Source organism: Hypanus sabinus, chromosome 12 (assembly GCF_030144855.1).
Source record: "Hypanus sabinus isolate sHypSab1 chromosome 12, sHypSab1.hap1, whole genome shotgun sequence".
In the NCBI taxonomy this organism is placed as follows: domain Eukaryota; kingdom Metazoa; phylum Chordata; class Chondrichthyes; order Myliobatiformes; family Dasyatidae; genus Hypanus; species Hypanus sabinus.
The window spans coordinates 4,480,533-4,497,453 of NC_082717.1; the positions used below are offsets into that span (position 1 = coordinate 4,480,533).

Below are 16,921 nucleotides of genomic sequence, written 5' to 3' on the forward strand. Positions count from 1 at the left end.
AGCCTTCAAAGTATCCCATAGATTGGGAGGTGGAACCTCTCTATTTAATTGAATTCTAAGTAAAGACCAATTTCTTTTTTAATTTGTTCTTTAAAGTAGGGATCATTGAGTAGACTTGAATTTAGTTTCCAAATAGTATTCTTTGGTTATAGGTCAAAATCAACAGATAAATATATAGTTGCATGGTCACTTACATCTATTGTCCAATTCTACATGTGTTTATTTTGTCTTTGTCTTCTCCAAATGTTATGGAATAATCTATTCTTGTATATACAGAATGGTGGGGGGGGGGGGGCAGAATAACGAGTGTAATCCCTTTTTCCCTTCAGGGAAAAGGTCCCTCCATATATCAATTAGACCAACATCCTCAAAAAGTGTATCAACTTTCTTATGTAAGGAATTTGTTTCATAGATTTTTCTATTGGAAGAGTCCAGCTTTGATTGTAATTGTAAATTGAAGTCTTCCCAACATTTTGAAAGACCTTCTGTTTCTGTTATCATAATATTAGTAGTTTTCTGAAGGAAACTAATATCACTTCCTGGGGATGCGTATATATTCAATAAAGTAACTGAATTTCCATCAATATTCCCCCTTACCAGAATATATCTGCCCTCATCTCCCATTTTGAATACTTTTTTCAAAACTTAGCTTGCTTGAGAAAAGAATAGCAACTTCTCTCCTATGTCCTGATTTATATGAGAAAAACAAATTAATGAAGCCTATTCTCCTTAGTTTTCCATGCTTATTATCAATTAAGTGAATTTCCTGTAAATACACTACATGGGCTTGTTTTTTTTTCATTTTGGATAGAATTTTACTACATTTGATTGGATTTACCAGCCCATTAACATTGAAAGAAATGAATTTTACCTTGTCCTTAGCCATGTGTATTTAACTGTCAACATATCTTTGAAATTAGCAGAATAAAACCTAATTGATCTACTCCCTGAACAAATAAGAACCAACAAATGCGAATAATAAAAAAAAAGGTAAAGGGTGTGATTCCAAGGCTGAGGTCTCTAGTAGATGACCCTGGGTTGAGCGAGAGGAAACATGTAGCTGTGGGGGATAGCCCCTCTTACCTGTGAGTTGAGGACCCCCATTGCAGTACCCATAAAAGTAAGTGAACAAATCTATATCCATTACACAGAAAAGATTTCACTGTGTATTCCTCCCATATATATATTCTCATTTAGGTGGGGAAAAAGGAGTGAATGAAAGAATAAAAAATTCAGTAATATAAAATACACATTATAATAAGTATTTCTTGAGATAGGTGTAACTGTCTATTTTTGCTTCTGTTTAGCCTATCAACACTTTTAAAGTTAACCAAACCTTTTGGCTCTTCTGGAGGGGGTGAGAGCTGTCTTCAGAAAACTCACAGTCTCCTTCTGATATTCTTCTCTCACCCACCTCCTGTCCCTTGCTTTCTCAGTTCTCTCACTATTTTCCAAGCAGAGCAGGATATCTGCTCAGCCAGGCTTTCTCTTGGTTTGACCATGCTAACGGGCAACCCTCTGGCCTTCATGTCTGTAGTCGCCTCTTTCACTGTCTGATATAGTGGCATCCCATCTTCATAAAACACTTGCAGTTTAGCAGGGTATGGAGTTTGGAATCTAATCTTCCCTTGCTTTAATATTCGCTTTACTTCAGAGTATTTCTTATGTTTCTGCAGGACCGCCGGGGGTAACCTACTAATTTCCCATTCAAAAACACTCTCTTCTTTCCCCGGGCCCTTCGTAGAATCTCAGCCTTGGTATTATATCGAAGGAATCTATTGAGCGTGGCTTATCTTCTCTGTCTCCAGTAGGCCTCAGGATGAGCTCTCTCAGTTTCAAGCTCCATAGTCGAGGGAATCTCCAGCGCATCCCACAGCAACTTTCGTACAAACTCCATTATACACAAACCCTCTGCTCCTTTGGGAGCATTGTATATCCTGATATTTTTCCAACATGATCTTCCCTCCTTGTCAAGCAGTTTATGTTCTTGTTGATTTAATATTTTTATCGTCTTACTTAGTATCCGTTCCATGTTTTGCACAAGATCTTCCACCTTCTCAATTCGTGTCAGTATTTTTTGATTAACATTGGTGAGCTCTGATTTGAAATCATTTAGTTGCTTTTCTATATCTGTTTGGAATCCCCGTATCTCTTTCAGAATTTTTATCATATTTGCCACTTCACCTGAACGAGGCCCATTGTCAGCCTTGCTACCACATGTTTGGTGCACCCCTCTCACCCATAGGCTCCACAGTGATGCATTTTTTATCTCCATTCTGTTCCCCGTGTTTGCCCCCTTATCAATTCATACATTTGTGAAAGATCTTATATTTGATGGATTAGCGGGGCAAAATATACTTTTTTCCGAAGGAGTTATTGATTTAAGCAGCCATTCTGGATGATGGTGTCACCGGACCCAGCCTTGAGTGTCTTATGGACTTGGACCCTAAGATCCCTCCGATCTTCCACACTGCCAGGAGTCTTACCATTAATACTATGTTCTGTCATCATATTTGACCTACCAAAATGAACCACTTCACACTTATTTGGGTTGAATTCCATCTGCCACTTCTCAGCCCAATTTTCCATCCTATCAATGTCCCACTCTAACCTCGTACAGCCCTCCACACTACCCACAACACCCCAAATCTTTGTGTCATCAGCAAACTTACTAACCCATCCCTCCACTTCTTCATCCAGGTCACTTTGAGACTGGGGGTCCCAGAACAGATCCCTGAGGCACACCACTGGTCACCGACCTCCATGTAGAATACAACACATCTACAGCCACTCTTTGCCTTCTGTGGGCAAGCCAGTTCTGGATGCATAAAGCAATATCCCCTTGTATCCCATGCATCCTTACTTTCTCAATAAGCTTTGCAAGAGGTACCTTATTAAATGGCTTGCTGAAATCCATATACACTACATCTACTGCTCTTTCTTCATCAATGTGTTTAGTCACATCCTCATGTAAACATCTTTGTCAGCAGGGACATGTTGGGCAGAACGGCCCATTTCTTTGTTGTATAGGTCCATGATCTGTGACCACCCCAGCTGATTTGTTCTTCAGGCCTGTCTCCAACCCATGGTTCAGCCCATGCCAATTGGTTACAACTGTGACCAGTCCCCTTCTGTCCCGGACGAGATTGATACTGACGTGGTATCTCCTGGGTCCGGCTCCTTTCTGACCTTCAGTTGTTTGCTATCAACAGGTGTAAATGCAGGGACAGTCCTGATCCAATCACCAAGAGTTGTGAAGGTGCATGAAGGTGGAACGGTCCTGATACAGTGTGTCCTGGAGAGTGACCATGTGGATTACACGGTGGACAAATTCCATGTAAACTGGTACAACTCACACAATGAACTGACACTTGATGCAGTTGTACTTATTCTTTTCAATACTGGCAAAGTTCACAGGTCAGAGGGCTTCTCCGATCGATTTCAGCTTTCCAGGAATGTCACCACTAGCAGCTACTCACTGACCATCAGCAACGTGAGGATCACCGACTCTAAACTTTACATCTGTGGCATTTGGGGCTCGGTCTTTGGAAATGGAACCAAGCTGAATGTGACCAGTGAGTACTTCATGTTGGTTCTGTTTTCCAGTCACGTCCCTGTATCAATGAGTAACGATGATACTGTATGTTCAGTTTCACAGAAACAGGCATAATTACAAGTTTATAAAGAGTGGAACAAACTTAACGTGGATAAAGATTCACTGCCTGCTGAGCTGAGGGGTACGTAGGGATGGAGAATAAATATCAGCATGGACGGTGACATCAAAGTCCCATGAATGGAGAAATGTAAAGAAATTACAGAATATTCAGGAACAGCCCAATAATCCACCATCTTCCCTTGGTTCCCCATCTGGTTCATGAGGTGATGTTTGACACCTTCCCCGTCCACTCACCCAGATCTCTGGCTCCTGAACTCCCTTTCAGTTTCCCCCACACCCTGACAATCTGACCAGATTAATAACATTGAAACATTGTTTATGTTTACTTAAACACCTTTCTTTGAAATGTGATTCAAAAGCAAGTTTGAGCATGAAAAGAGTAAAATGAGAGAGGTATGGAGGGCAGGTAGATGGGACGAGGCAGGAAACCAGAGCTAGATGGACCATAGGGCCTGTTCCTGTGCTGTAGTGGTTTGTGACTCTGGAAGATTGATTTCAACATTTCAGAGAAATTTAGATAGATACGTGGATGGGAGGGCTATGGTCTAGATGCAGGTTGATGGGACTAGGCAGATTAATAGTAGGACACAGACTAGATGAGCCAAATGGCCTGTTTTGTGCTGAAGTATTCCATGACTCTATAACTCAGCACCATCTGTGTCATTTTTAAACTTTATCCGTCTCACTCTAAACCTATCCGCCTTAGTATTAGGCTCCCTCACCCTGGGGAAAGGCTTCTCAAAATTGTAAACACTTCTGTCAGGTCACCCTCTCTTTTCCAACATTTTCAAGCAATAAAGACCTAGTCTGTCACCCGCTCCCCATAAATGACTCTCAGCTTTGTATTTGGTGTCACATATATACTTAGATAATAAAACTACTTTGATAACTCAGACCCTTGAGTCCTGGCAACATCCTGGAAAATATGTTATGTACTCTCTCCGGTTTAACCCTATAACTGAGTGACCAGAATGACACTCTTCTCCACGTGCAGCCTCACCAACAACTTCTACAACTGCAACATAATGTCTCAACTTGTACTCTCAAATTTCAAAATAAATTTATTATCAAAGTATACATATGTCACCATACACTACTCTGACATTCATTTTCGTGCAGACATTCACAGAAGAACAAAGAAATACAATAGAATCAATGAAAAACTATACACAAGCAGAAACAAAAAAACACATAATACTAAAGAAATAAATCCCTAATTCATAATAGTAGAGAAATAAACCCCTTAAACCCCCTTAGAATTGTTGGGGGGGTGGCAACCGAACTGAGGAGACTGAGGAAGAGGCGGTTGGCTCACAAACAGAGAAAGCTTGGAGACTGTGCGTGAGGGATGATAGGCAGGTGATAGATAAAGGATGTGCTCAGACCGACGGTTTGAGAGGTGTCTATTTTAATGCAAGGAGTATTGTGAACAAAGCAGATCAGTACTTGCAGTTATGATGTGGTTGCCATTATAGAGAATTTGATGGCTCAGGGACAGGAATGATTACTTCAAGTGCCGGGTTTTAGATGTTTCAGAAAGGACAGGGAGGAAGTCAAAAGAGGTGAGGGCGTGGCACCGTTGATCAGAGATAGTGTCACGGCTGCGGAAAAGGTGGACGTCATGGAGGGATTGTCTACAGAGTCTCTGTGGGTGGAGGTTAGGAACAGGAAGGGGTTAATAACTTTACTGGGTGTTCTTGACAGGCCGCCCAATAGTAACAGGGATATCGAGGAGCAGATAGGGAAACAGATCCTGGAAAGGTGTAACAATAAAAGAGTTGTCATGATGGGAGATTTTAATTACCCAAATATTGATTGGCATCTCCTGAGATCAAGGGGTTTTGTTGGGGTGGAGTTTGTTAGATGTGTTAAGGAACATTTCTTGACACAGTATGTAGATAAGCCTACAAGAGGAGAAGCTGTACTTGATCTGGTATTGGGAAACAAACCTGGTCAGGTGTCAGATCTCTCAGTCGGAGAGCATTTTGGAGAATGTGATCATAATTCTATCTCCTTTACAATAGCAATGGAGAGAGATAGGAACAGACAAGTTAGAAAAGTGTTTAATTGGAGTAAGGGGAATTAAGAGGCTATCAAGCAAGAAATTGGAAGCTTAAATTGGAAACAGATGTTCTCAGGGAAAAGTATGGAAGAAAGGTGGCAAATGTTCAGGGGGTATTTTTGTGGAGTTCTGCATAGGTACATTCCAATCAGACAGGGAAGTTATGGCAGGGTACAGGACCCGTAGTGTACAAAGGCTGTAGTAAGTCTAGTCAAGAAGAAAAGCAAAGCTTATGAAAGGTTCAGAGAGCTAGGTAATGTTAGAGATCTAGAGATTATAAGGCTAGCAGGAAGGAGATTAAGAAGGAAATTAGGAGAGCCAGAAGGGGCTGTGAGAAGACCTTGGTGGACAAGATTAAGGAAAACCCCATGGCATTCTACAAGTATATGAAGAGCAAGAGGATAAGATGTGAAAGAATAGGACCTATCAAGTGTGACAGTGGGAAAGTGTGTATGGAACCGGAGGAAATAACAGAGGTACTTAATGAATACTTTACTTCAGTATTCACTATGGAAAAGGATCTTGGTGATTGTAGTGATGACTTGCAGCAAGCTGAAAAACACAAACATGTAAATATTAAGAAAGGGTATGTGCTGGAAAGCATCAAGTTGGATAAGTCGTCGGGACCAGATAAGATGTACCCCAGGCTACTGTGGGATGTGAAGGAGGTGAGGATTGCTGACCCTCTGGCAATGATCTTGCATCATCAATGGGGATGGGAGAGGTTCTGGATGATTGGAAAATTGTAGATATTTTTCCCTTATTCAAGAAAGGGAGTAGAGATAGCCCAGGAAATTACAGACCAGAGAGTCTTACTTCAGTGGTCGGTAAGTTGATGGAGAAGATCCTGAGAGGCAGGATATATGAACATTTGGAGAGGTATAATATGGTTAGGAATAGTCAGCATGGCTTTGTCAAGGGCAGCTCCTGCCTCACGAACCTGATTGAATTTTTTGAGGATGCAACTAAACACATTGATGAAGGAAGAACAGTAGATGCAGTGTATATGGATTTCAGCAAGGCATTTGACAAGGTACTCCATGCAAGGCTTATTGAAAAAGCAAGGAGGCATGGGATCCAAGGGGACATTACTTTGTGGATCTAGAACTGGCTTTCTCACAGAACACAGAGAGTGGTTGCAGATGGTTCATATTCTGCATGGAGGTTGGTGACTCAGGGATCTGTTCTGGGACCCTTACTCTTCGTGATTTTTATAAATGACCTGGATGAGGAAGTGGAGGGATGATTTAGTAAGTTTGCTGATGACACAAAGGTTGGAGGTGTTGTGGATAGTGTGGAGGGCTGTCAGAGGTTACAACGGGACATTGATAAGATGCAAAACTGGGCTGAGAAGTGGCAGTTGGAGTTCAACCCAGATAATTGTGAAGTGGTTCCTTTTGGTAGGTCAAACATGATGGCAGAATATAGTATTAAAGGTAAAACTCTTGGAAGTGTGGAGGAGCAGAGGGATCTTGGGGTTCAAGTCCATAGGACACTCAAAGCAGCTGTGCAGGTTGGCTCTGTGGTTAAGAAGGCATATGGTGTATTGGCCTTCACAATCATGGAACTGATTTTAGGAGCTGAAAGGTAATGTTGGAGCTATATAGGACCTTGGTCAGACCACACTTGGAGTACTGTGCTCAGGTCTGGTCGCCTCACAACAGGGAGGATGTGGAAGCCATAGAAAGTGTGCAGAAGAGATATACAGGGATGTTGCCTTGATTGGGGAGCATGCCTTATGAAAACAGGTTGAGTGAACTCGGCCTTTTCTCCTTGGAGCAATGGAGGATGAGAGGTGACTTGACAGAGGTGTACAAGATGATGAGAGGCATTGATTGTGTGGATATTCAGAGGCTTTTTTCCAGGGCTGAAATGGTTGCTACAAGAGGACACAGGTTTAAGGTGCTGGGGAGTAGGTACAGAGGAGATTCAGGAGTAAGTTTTTTATGCAGAAGAGTGGTGAGTGCATGGAATGGGCTGTTGCAATGGTGGTGGAGGCAGATATGATAGGGTCTTTTAAGAGACTTTTGGATAGGTACATGGAGCTTAGAAAAATAGAGGGCTATGGGTAAGCCTAGTAATTCCTAAGGTAGGGACATGTTCGGCTCGACTTTGTGGGCTGAAGGGTCTCTATTGCACTGTAGGTTTTCGATGTTTCTGTGTTTCTAAATGTAGTCGATTCCTGTTAATCAGACTATTAGAACAGCCACTTAACTGGGACACCTTTAATGAATAAAATCTAATCGACAAAATAACCTAGATTCCCTTCCTTTATTTGGGATAGTATGCCGCTTACTTATGACTGTTGCTGAATTTTTTTAACTGACATCAGTGATTGTATAACTGTTAGATAGCACATTGTGTTTTGAAAGATTATTTCTTAAATAGCATCAGTTGTGCGTATGCTTTTGTCAAGCAGTTATTTTTATCACTGATATTTGGTGAGAACTAAACTGTAAGAAAAATCAATCGTTTTGCTCACAGCAGTTTCAAGCATTCAGGTTTAGAGGTTTCAGGAACGGCCAGGAGTGAAGATTAAACAATTTCACAACTTCAACAAGTTATGACCTATGAAAAATTTGAAGGAATCAACAATCATCTTGAATATTACAGTGAGTATGAAGATTTGGAGGATCATTGAAACCATTGTGTGAAGGCAGTCCATTATCTACACTAGGTGTCTGTGCTGATTAAATTCATTTACAGTCAATCAAAAGAACAGTGTACACTGGATGAATTCCTACATCACTAACTGTTAGGAAATAATGCACAGGTTTAGAATACTGTAATAGTATCGATAGTGTTATAACTCGTTCCGCATTTTGTTTAGATGCTTATTTTTTACTTAGTTAAAAAGTGGATTGTCATCTTTGTACCTTTTTAACCATTTCCTTGAAACTTCAGCTAACTGGGGCAGCCAAAATATACTGATCCTGATGCGTCTCAATTAACCAGAATTTACTGTAAATAAGAAATATTGTGAGTATGAGTTGTGGAGTCCTTGAAAGTGAGTTCATAGTTGTAGAATCAGTTCAGAGTTGAGGTGAGTGAAGTTATCTACACTAGTTCAGGGGTAATAACTAACCCTGAACCTGATGGTGTGTGTAGCAAGGCTCCTGAACCTTCTTCCCGATGCCAACAGTAAGCAGAGAGCATGGACTTGATAGTGGAGGTCCTTAATGACAATGCTGCTTTCTTGTGGCAGTGTTCCTTGTAGATGTGCTCAAAGTTGGGGAAGGTTTCCCCCATGATGGACTGGGCAATATCCAGTACTTCTTGTGGGGTTTCCATTCTTGGATATTGTTCTTTCAATACCAGTTTAAGACACAACCAATCAGGATACTCTCTACTATCTATAGAAGTTTGTCAGGTCCAGATGACATGCTGAATCTGCACAAGCTCCTGAGAAATAGATGTGCTGCTGTGCTTTCTATGCAAAATGCACGTACTTACATGCTGGACCGAGGACAGATCCCATGAAATGTTAACGCCAAGGAATTTAACGTTTCTGACACTCTCCACCTCTGAGTCCCTAATGAGTATTGACTCATGGACCTCCAGTCTGGTCTCTCTGTTGTCAAGTATCAGCCAACAGCAGTGATATCATCAGCAAACTTTATCAATGCATGGTGAAAAGTATATTATCCACCTCAACGTCTTAGTTACACCGTTTGAGATCAGGACCCCACACAGCAACTCCGTCCAGCAACCCCTCAAGCTGGGGTTGAACTGACGATATTCTCCCTTACAGGTGCAGATGTTCCTGTCCTTATCCAGTCCCCGAGCATACAGCGTGTCACTGAGGGTCACATGGCGTGGTTATGGTGTACCATGAGCAAAGCCAGACTGGAAGACACCGACGTCCACTGGTATCGGAAACTACCTGGGCAGGACATGGAGTGGGTTCTAACACATAGGTCAGGAGGCAGCCCAGAGTGGGGACGAGGTTTCACTGGGAGGTTCCTGCCCTACAGAGACACGTCCAACAGCAGCTTCACCCTGACAGTCACAGACATGGTGCACAGCGATTCTGCCGTCTATTACTGCAGAGTGTGGGGAGACATCGATGGGAACGGCACCCAGCTCATTGTAACCAGTGAGTACAAGTTCTATTTATTCAACAGTGTGTTCCTGAATGTATTTATTAGATATAGTAAGCACAACGTTGTGTGGGGAAAGTCACGTCTCATTAGCTTGATTGAGTTTTCTGAGGATGCATTGAAGATAATTGAAGATTGGGAATTACATGTTGCTGCATTAAGAGAGACCAGAAGTTGTAAGGGCAATTAATTTACTGAGGGAGAGAGCTGTGCAGGTAGACCAGAAGCTGTAAGAACCATGAAATTACTGAGAGAGAGCTGTGCAGGTGGAGCGGAAGCTGTAAGGACGATGATATGTAAGAGACCAAATGCTCACCGTCATTAAACAAGATGTATGTCCATTCCAGAAATTGGAAATGTGGCATAGAGCCTGGTGGAACATGGCCTTCCATTTTTGTATCTTCTGACAATTGGGAGGAGGGGAAAAGATGGAGTGGTTGGGGTGGGACATGGTCTAGATCAGGTCAGAAACTGAACTACACCAGCTGGCAAATTTACCAAGACAGTGTTGACGTATGAAAAGGAAATGTTGGTGACAATGCATTTGAGTTTTTTGGTGTTGCACATATCTGAAATGATGAGGGTCATTCAGTGAGTATCGTACACTGGAGATTCAGAAATCCTTCCATAGCTTCGGAGTATTTGGCATTTGGGAAATTACATTGATCAGATTTGTGATTGATCACTGGACAGAGACCAAGGAATGGGAAGAGAGGGTGATTGTCTGGCTGGAAGACTGTCAGTAGTAACTGGGATCAGGGCTGGGCCTCAGCTCAAACAATCTGTATCAATGACGGGACCAAGTGTATCCAAGCCTGTCGGGGATGCAGAGGTGGTGGCAATGAGATTGGTCAGGAGGGTGCAGAGACGTTCGGGGATGTAGACACACGGAGTGAATGTGCAAGGTGAAGACAGTTGGAATATCATGTGGACAAATGTGAGATCATTCTCTTGGTAGGAACAATAGAAACAAAGAGTATTTCTGAAAGGAGAGAGACTGAGGGATGTTCATGTCCTGGGGAATCTGGATGGCCTTGTTGACAAAGATCAAACCCAGCAGACAGGTTCAACTAGTGACTTGGAAAGGAAACTTTGTCGATTATTGTGGATAGATTTGAGTATAAGAGTAACGATGCCTTGCTGGAATTCTGGTCTCCAGTGAGACGGCAACGAGGAACAGGATGTCTCTGAGGGTTGTGCTCTATTCAGTCACCCACTGGGTCAGTCGGTGCAGCAGCTGGAACAACATCATTCCTTCAGGGATTGGGTAAATGCTTGTAAAGAACTTTTCACAGGACTCTGGGGAATGAGGGGACTGGGATCAGTGATCACCTTTTTCAAAGAGCTGGCACAGGAGGATGGGCCGAATGGATTCCATCTACACTGACAGTGAGCTTCCCAGATGTTTACCCACTGATGTGATTTCCTTTCTGTTCCTCAAACAGAGATGTCCCGAGCCCCATCGTACCTGGTCTGGATCATTGTGGCTGTCGTGCTGGGAGTTCTCGCTGTCACTGGAGGCATTTTCCTCATCAGACGCAGAGCGTTTAGAAACCACCCGTCCCGTACGTGTGACTAAATGGTTCATTCTGATCCGATTGTTGTGTGGAGTTATTAAAATGTAACGGTTGGGGACTGATTGTGAAAGAGCCTGTTGTTGTGTTGTGACACAATGTTAATGATACTTTATACTCTATTTCACAGACCCACCCACAGCAACTGATCACCGGAGCCCAGGGGCAGTTTATGAAAATGCTTCCGTGGCCAGGGGTGTCCCGGTGAGTTCTGATGCTTTTCTCAGATAAGTAGGATTGTGTGGGGATCGCACTGGTATGTTCATTGCTTCTTACATCAGGGATATTCCCCAGTGACATTGTGGTTCATTGAATATTTCTGCAATGTCTGAATGATTTGCAACTGTATGTGGTGTAACTGTTCCTGGATATTGACCACAGACCGTACAGCTCTACAGCACAGGAACAGGCCCTTCTGCCCATCATGACTGTGTCAACCAGAATGTTACATGAAACTAATATCACGCAACACTAAGATTGGGGTTTCAGACCAAAAACCTTCATCAGGCCTTGAAAGGACAGACACAGAAGCCAGAATGAGAAGATGGAGGAGGGGAAGGTGTACAAAGTAGAAGGTGACAGGTGAAACGAGGTGCATTTGGGAGGAGAATGACATATGAACCTGGGAAGTCACAGGGAGAAAAAGTAAAGGTATGATGAAGAAGTAACCTGACAAGAGTGGAGAGTAGACCATGAGATAAAGAATTTCCGTTCCAAGTTGTTACAAGTCAATTTACATATCTAGGTGTAACAATTACTAAAAACTTCAAGAATTATTTAAAGAAAACTTAAACCCCTTATTAAATTATGCAAAAAAAATATGCTTTCTAAATGGGCTCCTCTTTTTTTTATCCCTAATTGGCCGAATTAATTCGATTAAATGAAGATTCTTCCTAAATTTTTTTATCTTTTTCAGGCTTTACCTATTTTTATTCCTAAGACCTACTTTGATTCTCTAGATTCAATTTTAACATCTTATATTTGGAATAATGAACAAGCTCATTTAAGTAAAATTTACCTACAAAGAAATAAAGAGATGGGTGGATTAGCCCTACCCAATTTTAGGCTTTACTATTGGGCTGCCAATATAAGGAATATTATTTTTTGTCCTATTATATTTATCGTAAAGATTGCCCATCATGCCCATCCTTAGAAGTTAATTCTGTAAAAAATTCCTCTATTGTCTCTCTTCTTGGATCACACTCTTCTTTTTCAGCAAATAAAACAACAGGTAACATCATTGTTAAGCAAACTTTAAGGATCTGATCTCAATTTAGAAAATTTTTTGGTTTAGTGAATTTTTCATTATCATCTCCATATTCTCTTTAATTATTTTTTTGTCCCTTCCATGACTGACAAAGTCTTTAAGGATTGGGATGAATTAGGTATTAAGTGTTTTTGGGACCTGTTTATTTCAGGATCTCTTGCTTCATTTGACCATTGTCAACTAAATTTGCACTGCCAAAAACACATTTTTACAGATACCTTCAAATTAGAGATTTCTTACGTTTCCAATTAACTACTTTTCCTACAGGTCCTGATAAAAATTTACTGGACGATCTTTTAAATTTAAAACCTTTTGTAAATGGTTCTATCATGAGTATCTATAACTTGTTGATTGATTCTAGACAAGACATTTTAGATAAAATAAAAAAAGCTTGGGAGGATGACCTAAATTGTCAGATTTCTGATGAAAGATGGAATAAAATTCTTAAACAGGTTAATAAATCATCTTTCTGTGCTTGTCATTCTCTTCTACAATTTAAAGTGGTTCATAGAGCTTTCATTTCTAAACAGAAGCTGTCCCGTTTTTATCTGAACGTTTCTCCACTTTGTAATAAATGCAACTCTGCCGTTGCCTCTTTAATTCATATGTTTTGGTTTTGCCCTAAAATTGAAAAGTTTTGGCGGGAAATATTCCATACCTTCTCACAATTTTTTAGGGTCCAATTTGACCCAAATCCCCCTACTGCCTTGTTTGGTATTATTCCAAATGAAGATATAACTTTAAATACTCATAACCTACAGATTTTAGTTTTTACCCCTCTTTTAACAAGGAGAGCAATCTTACTTAAATGGAAAGAGTCTACCCCTCCTACACATCTTCAATGGCTACGTGATATTATGTCTTATTTAAATTTAGAGAAGATCCGCTGCTCAGTCTTAAATTTGAAACAATATTTTTATGATATCTGGGGACCTTTCCTAAATTACTTTTCCAATTTATAAGGTTTAACAGTGCGCAGACTTTTATGTATACTTCTATCTTCTCTTCTTAAGCAAATAAGTTTTTTTCTAATTATGCATTATCATCCATCAGCTTTTTTCTTTGGTAGTTGGTAGGAGGTTGACTTTTTTTTTATATAAAGAATTTTTTTTATGATGTATGACCTGTCTTTAAATTTTTGATTACAGAGTGGTATACCTTTATGTGTTATGCTATAACATTTTGATCAATTTTATTACAATACATGAATGTACACAATTTATGTTGAGATTATTACGTACCCCGTAACTGTGAGTCAGACCAGCAAAGATAGAAGTATACGTTGGAGTCTGGTGGTACTATATTCAAAAGTGTTTATTAGTAAAGTAAGCAAAACAATACCAATAATGCAAATATACATATAACACAAGTTAGCAATAATAAACCTAAAAGTGTAGGAATAATAATAAGCAATAATAAACAAACTCTATCGATGTCTAGGGGTAAATGAATTGTCATAGAAAAGTATAAAGTTCAGTTCAGTTCATGCGTGCTGAGGTAAGAATAGTTGTTGTGCAGTAATCATTGGAGAGAGAGCGAGCGAGATGTTACAGCTGCAGCAGGAAACCCTTTCCGTGGCTTTTTGATTCCGTTGCACCATTGTGGCCATTCAGCTATGATCCCTCCGTCCTTCAGCTGGACCATTCTTCTGTGGTGGACTCGTCACTCTGGCATGAGTGGACATGCACACAAGTCCCCACCGGCCCTGCTGCTACACTGAGAGCTTTACTGACCGATCTCCTGGTTCGGTCTCCGAAATTCCCACCTTTCTTGTGGGTTCGCAACACTCAGTCAGTCGGACACACTGGTGTGTCCGAAGGGTGTCTCTCCAAACCTGTCTTTTATCCCTACTAACGGGGTCTCCGCTATCCATCAACTCTGAATGACTGTGTCCATCAAATCAGGCCACTCCTGCTGTCTCCTGAGGAATGTTAACGAGCAAAGTAAAGTCCTTGTAGTGAAAGTGAATAATTCCAGGAAGAGTCAAAATACAATAAATCAACAGTCTCTCTCTCTCTCCCATCTTATCTGTAGCAAATGTGTGTGCCTGTGTTTCATCTCTCTCTCTCATAAGCAGCATAGCAACAGCAATAGTTCATGGTTATCAGGGAGGGGGGATTGCACCCCATTGTCCACCAGGTCTGTTCATCACTCATAACAAGATGTATCTATGTGTTGCACTCTGTAAATCTTGCTTAGAAAAAGTAAAAAAAAAAGAAAATGGATGGGCACTTGGGGGTGCTGATAAGCAGATGAGAACATAAGAAGGGAACCGCTGTGGGGAATGGAAGAAGAGGGGAGGGGAAGGGGAAATTACTGGAATTTAGAGAAATCAATGTTCATGCCATCAGGTTGAGGCCACACAAATGGAATATGAGGTCCCCAATGTGAGAGTGGCCTCATTGTTGTAGAAGAGGGGGCTATAGATCGACATGCCAAAGTGAGAATTGGATTGGAATTTAAAACTTTGCTACCAGCAGATCCTCCTTGTTGCAGACACAATGAGAATGCTTGATTAAGTGGTTCCCCAGTCTACCTGGGCCTCTCCATTGCAAAAGAGGCCTCATCAGGAGCACTGGATACATTGGAGAGTCCCAACTAGATTGGGAGATCCAGTAGATAACCACAACATGTTTACAGGTAAAGTGTTGCCTCACCTGGAAGGACTACTGGGGCTCTGAACAGAGGTGAGGCAGGAAGTTACCTGACAGGTGTCACCTTTTTCCTTTCCATGGATGCTGCCTGAACTGGTGAGGTCATGCAGCATTTTGTGTGTGTTACTCTGAATTCCAGCATCTGCAGAATTTTCTGTTTATAGAACTAATCACATCTCCCTGGGTATGATCCATATTCATCCATGTTCATCCATCTGCCTAAGTGCCTCTTAAATGCTACAGTCATGCTTGTTTTCAGCATCACCTCTGGCAGTGAGTTCTCTATGTGAAGATACTCCTCTGTGTAAAGATTACTTGCCCCATACATCTCCCTTAAAGTGTCCCACTGTCACCCTAAAGCCAGTGTTGACAATGTTTAGACCAATGTAATGGTTCAATTGTTCTGTTGTAGGGTTCAGGAGGTCAGCAGGTCAAATCAAACAACACCTACAAGGTAAGGAAGGTCACCTCTGGAACATTGAAACTTTTCCCACAGCATGAGCTGTCAAGCTGCTGTTCACACCATTTCTGTGTTCTCTACTAGGCTCTGCAACGTCCCACTCAGTCCATCTACGGTCATCTCCAAGGTGCGTAGCAACATCTTTGGACAGGTTGACTAAACCATATCAACTGTTGTGGAAGAGTTGGGAATGTGGAGAAGTCTTTAGATGGAACACCCAGTGAGCAATGAGCCCAGTGTGGTAATGGGTCAGCGGGAGCTCAGTCTGATGACCAATGGGACCAGGGTGTGAATTCACACCTTTTACTGAATCAGGTCACTCAGCCGTGTACACACATCCTCACAGTCCTGGCGAAGCTGAGAATCTAAAAGACCCAGTGTTGTTCATCATCTCCATTGGTTTCAAGGCTGAGCAAGTGTTGTCCCTGATATTTTCAACAGGATCTGTTACCGGAGTTGTTGGAATTTGGAAGATGATGATCAAGGCAAAACTCCCACTCACACTCCCCATCCTCTTCTGGACCCATCAGTAATTCCTCATGATGAATTCAGGGAAGGGACATCCATCCCTAAGCAAGCTCACAGTGTCATCTGAACCAGATCTACTGGAGAGATGGGGTAGGATTCAACATTCTCAGCCATTTTCACAATTGGATCGCAGTGCTTTCAGTTCAGACAGTGAGGAGTTCAGATTCATGTTCAAGTTTCTTTTCACAGATGAACACACCCAGGGTGTAATCACCATGAAGGTCAGCTCACAGCACCAGCACAATCCATTAAAAACATAATAAATCTACATTAATGTGAAACTAAATTAACATAAATTATACATCAGCAACAAAATAAACAAAATAACATGAGCACACGTTGAAAGAATGGGAAGAAAAGCAGTACAAGAGTTGTTCAAGTGGGTCCAGGATCCTGATGGCAGTGGGGAAGAAGATGTTGTTGAACGTCCATTTGAGGGTTCTGTACCTCTTGTGTGAAGGCAGCATTGAGCAGAGGACACAACCCAGAAGGTGGATGTTGCCTTCCTGAGGCATCACTTCGTTTAGTTGCTCTTGATAATAGAGGGAGTTATAGTTGTGATGAAACTGGCTGAATCTTTCATTCTCTGTAACTTCAAGT

The 16,921-nt window shown here is 41.5% G+C and overlaps 1 gene segment (V, D, J or C); it reads left to right on the top strand.

Annotated features, from left to right (window-relative positions):
• LOC132402434 (Ig kappa chain V-IV region S107B-like) overlaps positions 1-16,921 on the top strand; it is a 30,691-nt gene that overhangs the window by 10,437 nt on the left and 3,333 nt on the right. The window contains 5 exon segments of the V gene segment in view: positions 9,490-9,834; positions 11,284-11,403; positions 11,543-11,616; positions 15,746-15,787; positions 15,878-15,920. Coding sequence covers positions 9,490-9,834; positions 11,284-11,403; positions 11,543-11,616; positions 15,746-15,787; positions 15,878-15,920 — 624 coding nt within the window.